The sequence below is a fragment of the Orycteropus afer genome, unplaced genomic scaffold (genome assembly GCF_000298275.1).
Source record: "Orycteropus afer afer isolate SDZICR_OR568_19922 unplaced genomic scaffold, OryAfe1.0 scaffold00166, whole genome shotgun sequence".
NCBI classification, from domain to species: Eukaryota; Metazoa; Chordata; class Mammalia; order Tubulidentata; family Orycteropodidae; genus Orycteropus; species Orycteropus afer.
The window spans coordinates 3383530-3395131 of NW_006921753.1; the positions used below are offsets into that span (position 1 = coordinate 3383530).

At 37.8% G+C, this 11602-nt stretch overlaps 1 protein-coding gene across 1 annotated transcript in view; it reads right to left on the reverse strand.

The window, feature by feature from the left end:
* Positions 1 to 11170, reverse strand: part of BBX (BBX high mobility group box domain containing) — a 124935-nt gene extending 113765 nt beyond the window's left edge. Inside the window, exons 1-2 of the mRNA XM_007946567.2 lie at positions 11009 to 11170; positions 5503 to 5745 (exon numbers count right to left, since the gene is read on the reverse strand). Coding sequence (XP_007944758.1) covers positions 5503 to 5745; positions 11009 to 11170 — 405 coding nt within the window. The remainder of the gene's footprint in view (positions 1 to 5502; positions 5746 to 11008) is intronic.
* Positions 11171 to 11602: the final 432 nt, after the last annotated feature.

Consider the following 11602-nt stretch of genomic DNA (forward strand, 5'->3'; position numbering starts at 1 on the left):
GAAAGAGGGGGAGGCCTTCAACGAGATGGATTGATACGGTGGCTGCGATGATGGGCTCAAGTATAGCAGGGATTGTGGGGCTGCCGCGGGATCAGGCAGTGTTTCGTTCTGCTGTGCATGGGGTTGCTACGAGTCGGAAACGACTCGACGGCACTTAACAACAACAACGACATAGTTTAAAGCATGTCAGGTATACTTGCAAGAATACACATTTTGTCTGTTAAGCATGGCATGTAACAGCTCACAAAGTTCTCCAGAGTTACAATTCAGAAACAATGAGAGTATACTTTGTTCAGAAAAAATTTCTTTCCAGTGAGATCAAAACAAAGGAATAAGTGGACTTTACAGAAATTATCTCAGGTGTAAACCAAAAATCAAAAATTGTTTGAAGATTATCAGAAAATAGAGATTTGAAGCAAATGAGGGTAAAACAAATTATTAAAAACTCCATGGAGTTTCATGGTGCTAAAAATCTTTCCTAGTGTACTGACAATAGATACTAAGATTATAAAAATACCTTCAAATTCCATTTTACAGCATTTGATTCCACAGTCTTTTATTGGCAGACACCTAAAACTTCAAGCTGATCTCCTGTGATTTTTGCCTTATTAACTTTAACATCATCACTTCCTAGTACTCCTCTCTATCTTACCCAAGGCTCCAGGTAAAATAAACTTTCTGACTTCTGAAACTGTTCTTACTTTCCCCTATCTGCTCTTAATCTGCCTTTCTCTCTGAATCCTATACCAAAGTTCGGTCAAATTCTATCTACTTCATTAAGTCTTTCCTGAGATGCCATCACCCACTCCCCTACTTCTCAAGGAGGCCTCATGTTGCAATGGATAAGCACTTGGCTGCTAACAAAAAAGTTGGCTTCAGAACCCACCAACTGTATCTCAGAAGAAAGACGAGGCAGTCTGCTTCCTGAAAGATTTTAGCCTAGGAAACTGTACGGAGCAGTTCTATTCTGCTCTGTATGGTTGGTATGAGTTAAAATCGTCTTGCTGAGCACACAATACTAACCTAACCTCCTACTGCAGCATGAGCAGGCTCTCCCTGTAAGACCTATGGCACTTTTTTTTCCACTAACAATCTTGCCATACATAATCCAATCTACTTACTTTCCAGTAATCTGAAGTGGGTAAGTTGTTGCTAGTTACCCTCTAGTCAGCTCTGACTCACAGCAACCTCATGACAGAACAAAACGTTGCCTAGTCCTGTGCCATCCTTATGATCATTGGTATGTTTGACCCACTGTTGTAGGTACTATGATGCTCTATCTTATTGAGGGTTTCCCTTTTCACTGACCCTCTACCAGGTGTTGTTGTTGTTGTTGTTATATGCCGTCGAGTCAGACCCGACTCATAGCGACCCCTCCTTGGGTTGCCAAGGTAGTATCACTACGGAAGTAGATTGCCCAACCTTCCTTCCGAGGAGTGGCTGGTGGGTTTGAACTGCCAGCCTTCTGGTTAGCAGTCAAGTGCCTTAGCCACTATGCTACCAGGGTAGCATTAAAAAAACAAACCAGCTGCAGTGGAATTGATTCTAATTCCATGTGTGTCAGAGTAGAATGGCACTCTACAGGGTTTTCAACAGTCATAACCTTTCTAAAGTAGATCACCAGTCCCTTCTTCTGAGGCACTTCTAGGTGGACTCAAACCATCAACCTTTCAGTTAGCAGCTGACTGCTTAACCATTTGCATGACCCAGGGGTAGTGTTGCTGTTGTAAGTTGCTTTCGAGTCAGTTCTGATTCATGACATATTAAAAGAGTGCTGGAGTCAAACAGGTAAGTGTCTACCAGTTCTAAAGTTCATTAAACTTATGACTGGTCAAGACAGTAACTCCTCAGAGCCTCAGATTCTTGCTCTAGAGATGGGGATAATTATAACTGACTTTACATGTTTGTGCTTACATAAAACAGAGAGCACAGAATGAACCAAGCAATCAAAAAATCCTTAAAATAAAAAAAAAGTGTTATAATGGTCATTTGAAATTGTCTTTCCAGATCCTCCCTCTTTGTCTTTGCACTGACTCTGTTCTAGTTGGAGGTCAAGATGCATGATCCTCTGAATTGACTGTCAATTAATTATGATCATTAGTTTAAGTGACAAGTGGAAGGTTCCAGCTATATCCTAGGAAGGCACGCAGAAACTCACATTCTCACAAGAGTACATACATAAAGATATTAAAAGTAAAAGTAAACTTGCTTCTATGCCTCCAAACAGGCAGGCACACATTTAGAAATTAGAACCTGTGAACATTCACAACACTGCATAGTCATGCACATGGTTAAACTTAAGAAAGCAAGCCAGGCTGTATCCTTAGGACAGTATTTTTAAATTGCCACCAATTACTGCTCTAATAAGATTCAAATTTCAAAATTTCACCGGAGAACACGAAACACTAATTCAAACATTTTTTTCTAACAATGCAAATTAGTACTGGGCAATAATTCAAGAAACTGAAAATAAATCCTAGAATGGGTGCTTCCTCTCACCAGATGCATTAATATAAAGTAATCAGGAGCAAAGGAGGGGTCAGAGGAAATCTGCATATACTACCAGGTAAAAAGAGAATCTCTCTCCAAAGTTGTATTATTACTCATAATTTTTATAAATAATTTTTTTTTAAATGTGTCATTAATTACCTTTATGTAAAAAACAAAAGGAGAAAAAAAAAACAGCATTTCTCCCTCAACTGGTAATGGCAGGATAAAACCAAACTTACTGCCATGTAGTTGATTCTGACTCACAGTCACCCCCACTGAGTTTCCATGGTGGTGAATTTTCACCAAGTAGATTGCCCCATCTTCCTCTGTGGAGCAGCTGGTGGGTTTGAACCACCAACCTTCTGGTTAGCAGTCAAATGCCTTAGGCATTGTGTTACCAGAGCTCTTTTTTAATGGCAAGATACCTATTGGCAAATATCATATAAGCATTCACATTCATGCACATATGCTATGCTGAAAGAATATGGTTTGTACTTAATAAAGAACGTTTATAGCTTGTAGTTAAAATTACAAGGTAACACATCTAGAATTTAGTTTAAAAATGATTGCCTGGCAGTGCCTGGAGCAATAGAGACCATATTTATCACTGGTCTGGTATCACTAGCACCTGCCTCAAAACCTGGCACACTGATGCCACTCAATACATATTTGTTGGCTGAACTGACATTCCAATTAAGGCTGCAATATTAACACAAAAATCACCAACTTAATTACCTGCTCTTTAATGTAATTTCAGAACCATCTAGTAAATAAAAGGGAAACAATAAATATGACTAATTATTAGAAAGCAATTGTATAATAATTTTGAAAAGAGCTGAACCACCAGTGTGAGGCAACATTTCCTAAGAGCCACTATAAACAAAGCAAGTCATGATGCATAACATCCAGTCATGGTCTCCACTTTCAGCACACTGCAGGGGGCCACCTTAGCAGATTACATTCCAGCACCACAATGGCAAATATTGTGAACCTGATTAAGTAATTAGTAAGGGATTTCCTGTATAAAAATAATAACTCCTCTTAAAAGTGGCCACCTATTGAGTTTGCAAATTAGCAGCATTTAAGAAAAGGCAAACAGTATACTTGGGGCTGACTGCGTGTTATACAAAAACAGCAATCCAACAACAAACTCAAGTGTTTAATGATAGGAAGCTAATGCAGTTCCCAATGAGGTTTCAGATAATTGTTTATTTTACTTTATAAGCATGACTTGGAAAGAATATAAGACTATTTAATGGGAAAGTTTTCCTGTTAATTACTGTTATGCTAGTGGAAATCTACTGAAACATTTAAAAACATGTAGGTTAATGGAATTGATTTTAAATTTTCTGGATGCCGTACACAGTTAAAATCCTGTCCTTAACGATCGTCAACTTCTGTAGCTTCATGTCATCACTAATTACACAGTAACCATGCTAGTCATTTATTCTGGGTTCAAATTTCCCTGAACATTTCATAAGAGATTTTTATGTTCCATGCTAGCTTGTTAAATAACTCAATAAAACCATAGTAACTGAAAGTATTATTTTTCAACATACTGAGATGTCTAATAAAATGTCACTTCAAACTCAATTTTTTGTGCCCTGCTGGTTCATTTCTTTAGGGAACCTTAACCAAAATGTTTGGGTGGCAGGGGGTTTCATGAATTGAGGTATTTTTCATAAGTTGCAACACTTAAGAAGTAATGTAAAAAGTACTTTTAAATTTAACCACAATGATATTCCTTTGCTGGTCCCTTAAATTAAAAATAAAAAACCAAAAGCACTGCTTTTGAGTCATCTGATTCATAGTGACCCCTCCATGGGTTTCTGAGGCAGTATCACTACGGAAGTAGATTGCCCATTCATCCTTCTGAGGAGTGGCTGGTGGGACTGAACTCCAGCCTTCTGGTTAGCAGTCAAATGCTTTAGGCACTATGCCACTACAGTTAAATCTATTACACAATACATTTAAATGCACAATAATCTCACATTAATTCCAGATGAATTTAGAAATAAAACGAGTTTAGGATTTCTTAAGACATTTGGAAATGATTAATGCTCCTCTCTGACTATCATTCCCGTGTATAATGCTTTTCACCAACTACTTCCTACACAGTGTTTACATGTATGCACACATCACAGTACAACCTGTTCCATGGCCATTAATTCATTTATTAGTTTTAAATATTCATGCTGTACTACCTACAGAACAAAAACAAGTCAAAGCATATCTCTCGATAATTCTGTTTATTACAAAATGAAAAAAATGTTAGAGCCAGAAGGGATGCAAATGCTTGTCCAACTTCCTCAGTCTACTAACAAAAGAAGAGAAAAAGAAAAAAAGTTGACTCCCAGAGAGATTGACTTATTCATGGTCACAAAGCTATTTAGTATCAAATCTAGATGAGCACTTTCTCATGATACAACTTGAGTAACCTACGACTACATTTACCATGGCATTCTCAGACACCAGAAGCTAGTTCCTGGAGAAACTTAAATAAAGTCACTGATAAGTTCCTGAGAGGAACAGCAATTATCATTCATAATAAACTAATCCCTGAAATCAATTGGAGGGTACTGTCCAAAGCGAGGGAGCTCTGGTAGCATAGTGCCTAAGGCACTTGACTGCTATCAGAAGGCTGGCGGTTCAAACCTGCCAGCCACTCCTCAGAAGGAAGATGAGGAAATCTACTTCTGTAGAGATACTGCCTCTGAAACCCAAGGAGGGGTCGCTGTGAGTCGTGTCCGACTCGATGGCACATAACAACAATAATAACGTCCAATGAGAAAAAAAGTCTTGGTAATATTGCTTTTGGCATCTCTACCAGCATTTGCAGGGTATATTTGACACATGAATAAGGGCAAAGAAAAGTTTTATGTTTTCACTTAAAACCTGATTTGAGATTCATTTACATGCTTCTAGACTTTCAGCAGGTACTCCATATATGCTGGCTGCAGGTATAGGGTTGGTTACTCATAACCATGGTAATTCCTAGTCACTGAAACTTACCTCCTTGGCCATGTCTGTGTATTTCTGCTTTTCCTTTGGATCAAGAACAGCCCACCAATCAGCTAGTATCTTGGTAGCACCTCGGTTATCAAGCCTGGGGTGTTCCTGACGTACAAGGGAGCGATGGCGTTTGCAAAATAAGAGAAATGCATTCATTGGTCTCCGGGCTCGCTGTTCTGGTGATTCATCATCTTCAGTCTCACCAACATCTTGCTCTAGGCCATCGGCCCCAAGAAGTTGAACCTACAACCAACCAAAACAAGTGTGAGCTGTTTAATACATTTTGGACAATTTTTCTCTAACAAAGAGTCTTGGCTTACAAATTGCATTTTATTTATTCTTAGCTCCATTATCAACCTTATAAACTGGGGGGGGGGGGGGGGGAATGGTGATTTATTATTTTTCAACCACTAAGAGTGGTTGGTAAAACTAATTATGATGTACTCTTCTTAGTTTCTATTTCAACATATGCATGTCTCTATTACACATTGTCCTGTAATTGTTTATATTTTTTATCTCTCATTAAACAGTGAGCTACTTGAGTACAGAAGTTCTCTTATTTACTCTTGCAACCACAGTACCTAGAGCTCACTGTCTGATATAACATTAGTACTTAATGAATGAAGGTATGAATAAACTCAGTCTGCAGTATATGGATTTTCAATATTAACAATATTGATATAAAATACACAAATATTAGTTCTATCTTTCTCCTATTCAGAAGTATTTTTCTACAGCTAATAATATGAAAATGTTTACATGAAAGCAGATAATGAGAAGCTAATATACGCTACTCTTTTTTGGCAAACATCAAAAGTGGAGCTCCTACTGTGAAAATCAAAAGACAAGTTAACGTGATTATTTGAAAGCAGAATTACATTCTAAATTTTCAAGCCTGCAAATAGTAATTAAACTTTCTTGTTTAGGGAAATGCTAGGTGATAAGAATAAACTCACCAAGGCTTAAACCTTCAAAATTAGTTCTGAATCCTCCCTTTTCCTAAGCATTTCAGTCAATCAGTCGTCAAGGTCTACTGACTTCTGTAAAGCTTTGCTTTTTTCCACCCCATCTGTTTAATCCTCATTGCTACTGCCTTGGTACCACTCTGGCCTATGGCCTAGTCTTCCTGCTTTTAATCTTCTCGACAATACTTCCTGTACATGGCTGCCAGATTAGATTTCTTAAAGCACATCTCTGACCACAGAATTTCAGAACATTTTAGATTCTTAAATACCTTCCAAAGCTAAAATGTGATTTTACAATGCTTCTGTGGAACAATGCCAAGTATAAGCAGAAGTCCAGAGTGCTTACTAAAATCATTTCTTTAATTTCTAGTTTCACAGTTAAAATCAAGAAGGTTTGAGGTTGGTGTTAGTTTGCATTATACGGAAGGGCAGTGATTCTCATATGAGAGTACGAATCAGAATCCCTGAAAGGCTTGTTAAAACAGATTGCTGGGCCCCATTCCCAGAGTGTCTGATCCCATCTGAGCGGGCCTTGAGAATCTGCATTTCTAACAAGTCTGTGATTTCTGATAAAGTAATGCTGATGATGCTTGTCTGAGGCCCACACTTTGAAAATCACTTCTAGAGGGCAACTGTGTTCTTTTACATAGCTTTTATTGGGGTAACTGGTAAAACAGTCTGGTAAGAATCACTAGCTTAATCCAATTTGGCATTTTTCAAAGACTTTTATGTTTAAATAAGTACTGCAAGTGCATTTAATTAACTATCAATTATCTTCAAATGCAAGCAGTACAGAAAAATCTTGAAGTTATAGCTGATTTGGAAATACATTAGGGTTTAATATCGGAAGTAAAGACTATGCATTTTCTTTTCCTTATTATGTATACAATCGTTAACAATGATTTGCATTTTCAAAAGATTAGCATTCTGAAACTGACTCAGAAGCTGAGAAGGAAATACCAGCAATAAAAAATTTATTATGTACTTTAAGGAAGTGATTATATTTTACCTTCTGAAAAGAATAACTCTTTTGATTCAGTTACCAAATTCTAAAATTCAGAGCAAGAATCAAGAGATAAATAAAACAAGATCCTGGCCCTAGGAGCTTGCTCTTTTGAGAAGGTAGAAAGACATGTAAGTAAATTAACTGAAAAGTAGTGTGATGACAGCCATGAGGAACCAGTAGGATAATGAAAAACTAGGACGGCAAGAAGCACAGAGTAGCATCCCTAGACAAAGTGTTGTGCGAGTTTAATTTTGAAAGATGAATCAGAATGTGCCAAGTAGTCAATGGAGAGAATTGGTAATTGGCAGGGATTAAGGCTCAGTCATTTATCTGAACTACAGTTAGTTCAATAGCACTGGTATGTAAAAAACGACAAGGATTTAGGAGATGAGGTTGTCGGAGAAGGGAAGAATCACCTCATGAAGAATATATTCAGCCATGTCAAAAAACAATGCATTTAATCCTGTAAAACAGGGGTTCAGATTTTATGAACCAATTAAAAATGGGGGAATTAACACATATTGTCAACTTTTTATTTTGTCAAGCATGGACATTAATAAATTTTAATAAAAAATCTATCATCTAATGTTACAATTATTTTCTTAAATTCATTTACTAAAAATATGAATAAAGAAAGAAAGAACAAATAAGATAAACTACAGAAACCATTTAAAAGCTTATTCTAGGTGTCCAGTCAAGAAAGGAACAGTGGTGAATCAAGGCAACGGTAAGAGGAATGGGGAAGTGGAAACAAGACAATATTTATTTATGAGGCAGAACTTACAATGAGTGGTATTTAACTGGATTTGAAAGTTGAAAGAGGCAGAGAGTTTCCAGTTTGGAAGATAGATTCTTCCATACGAACAGAATAGTTTTTTCCTCAAATAAGAAAATTAGTTCGGGTGAAGAGCAGAAAGATCAGTGCTGAGCAAGCTCAACGTGAGGTGGCTACTGGAGACCAGTATCACAAAGATTAACACTCTCAGCTGTTAACGAACAGGTTGGAGGTTTAAGTCTATTTAGGGCTCTGATGATTTGCTTAAGAAAAATCAAACATTGAAAAAACTAGGAAGCACAGTTTTATTATGACACACATGACTTGCCAAGAGTTGAAACTGACTTCACAGCAACTGGTAGGGCACCCACTATGGACCAGACACTGTTCTAGGTGATGGGAGTAGAGCAGTGCTCATACAAAGTCACCTCCTTCATCAAGCAGAGGATGAGTATACTGGCATTACGTTTTTGAAAGGATCCCTTGGCTGCTTTTCTGACAATAGACTGTAGAGAGGCAAGGGCAGAGACAGGGAGACAAGCAGGAACAATAATCCACATTAGAAATAGTGGTGGTTTGGATCAAGGTGGCAGTGGTTGAGTTTTTAAGGAGTCAAACTGATGGGGTCCCATTTTGAAGGTATAGACAGATTTGCTGATAGATGGATATGAGGCTTGAGTAAAAGAAAGAAGTGAAGTATGACTGCAAAGTTTCAGGTCTAACCAATTAGAATGCTAGAGCTGTCATTTATTATTAAAAGGAAGATCCAAAAGGATAAGGCTTGGAGGAGATAATCAAAAGCTTATTTTTGTTTTAAATAATTATAAAAATACACAAAATTTGTCACCTGAACACTTTTCAAGTATACAATTCAGTGACACCAATTGTATCAATCACGTTGTACAACCATCACCAATATCCACTGCCAAATTTTTCATCATCATACATGGAAACTCACTGGAAAAGCTGGTTTTGAAAACATCGAAACTGAGGTTCCTATTAAATATCTAAATGGATATGTCAAGTACATGGTCAGATATACAACTCTAGAATCCAGGAGAAAGGTTCAGGATAGAGATATAAATTAAGGGCCCAGGAAATATTACATGTGAGGGTAGAACAGTAGAATGCTTCATCAACTGAAAGAAACTACAGAGGAAGACTTGGGAAGGCAGCAATAGAACCAGGAGTGAGTGCTGTCATGGAAATAGGAGACAGTCTCAAAAACCAAGAGATCAACAGGTACAAGTGTGTCAGAAGATCAGAGTATCAATTTGGCAATTTCCCAAAATAGGAGGAATATCATCCATTTCTCTAAGATAGGAAAGGAGGAGGAAAAGCTGGTAATGTGATAGATGTGTGTGTAGGTGAGTAGAGAAAGCTGAAGAAGTTCATTTCTGGTGGCCTCTCTTTTCTCTGTTAAAGAGGAGAAAGGATCACTACTGAGAGAGATAGGAAAGAGAATCCAGAGAGGATGTATGAGTACCTGGAAAAATAGTAATTCCTGCTGAGACAAGTAGGGGAAGGAGCTGATCAAATCAAGAAAAAGACTGAAATGGAGAGCAAAATGCTTGGAAAATATGAAAAACATGTACTTGTAAAATCTGTACTCATTTATTCTTTCTTTTAGCAAATATCTATGTGCTAGGTACCATTCTGTTGTTGTTATGTGCCATGGAGTCGGATCTGACTCATAGCGGCGACCCCTCCTTGGGTTTCTGAGGCAGTATCACTACGGAAGTAGATTGCCCACCCTTCCTTCTGAGAAGTGGCTGGTGTGTTTGAACTGCCAGCCTTCTTGTTACCAGTCAAGTGCCTTAGGCACTACACTACCAGAGCTCCTGAGGTACCATTCTAGATTCTAGGAAAAGAGAAGACAAGAGAAGTAAGAAGGATCTCGGTCTTAGTGAGCTTATATTCTAATCTGGGAAGACTGATGTGAAGAAGTAAATACCTAAATAGATGGCAAATAGTACTAAGTGCTATGAAGGAAATCCTGTGACATGAAAATGAGTTGGGTGTGGAGATATTTCAGAGATGGTTAGGCTTAGTTCCTTTGGAGGGAGCCTTTGTGCTCACACATGAATGAAGATGAGCCAGCCAGACAGCCATGCCAAACCCTGGAAGAACGAGTGACTTTCTAAAGTCACACACTTGGTCATGTGACTTTCTAAACAGCGTTGGCTACTCAGGTATAAAGTCAGAGAAGGAACTTGGAAGATTGATTGATCACAGAGGCTTGGTGGGGTGAGGGCAGCCAGATGCTAGGAAGGCCACAGAGGTGAAGGCTAATAAAGCAGTTCTGAGATTGCCTATGGTAGCAGGGCTAGGTTGGAACCAAAGAAAGAATTCAGAACATCAATGGGCTGGGTGCCAGGGAAAACCAAAAACCAAACCAAACTCACTGCCATCAAGTCGATTTCATTCATAGCGACCCCTTTTTGGGTTGACTAGGTGGTATCTCTTCAGAAGCACCTTAAATTTTATGAATCCCTCCATCACCACAACATTTGAGTATTACTCACAAATTATTAATTAATGGACAGAACTCCTATTTAAGAAAGCTCTCTGTTAGTCTGAACTATTCAGGAGGTTTTGATAAGAATAATCAGTAATTAGAATGAAAATACAAGCAGTTAAATAAGATTCAAATGACATGGATGTTTAGAAATACATCTCTCCTACCTTACAGGTTCAGTGTCTCATATATTGTGAGTGCACAAATAAACTTTCCTACTCTATCATAAATGGAGGACATACTTTATCAATATCCTCCTCTTCGTCTTCCTCTTCCTCCTCCTCTGAAAAGTCAAGAAGTTTCTTTGCTAGTAATGGATGCCACTGAAGACACTTTCGTTTTGGTCGTTTTCCAGGCCCTTCTCCTTCTGCTGAATGATCTTTATTTCTATTACTGCCTTTCATTACTGTGACCTGTGGTGAAAAAACAGAGGAGTGGGGAGGTTGAGAGAAATCAAAGTAAATTTGATTAAAATTAGTTTATTTAGCTCCCTTAGCTTTAACTAGATTATAGTTTTAATGACTAAACTATCTACCAGCTCAGACATTTACTAGATTCAATGAGAATCTTAAGAACATAATCAAACATTCATTTTAGTGGGCTAAATCGAGCTAATAAAATTTGCCTTTTATGAAACTTACTTCCTTCCACTTTGTAACTTCAAAACTTAAAACCCAAATAAAGCTTTAGGATAATTGCAAATTACATTCATCTCTTCATATTTACTCAGAGCCATTTTTTTCTCATGTTTTTAACCAGAGAACCATGAAAAACTACTTATCAAAGGTGCAGGTGCTGATAGAAGTGCCCTCCAGATATAAAATAGGGACAGCTCC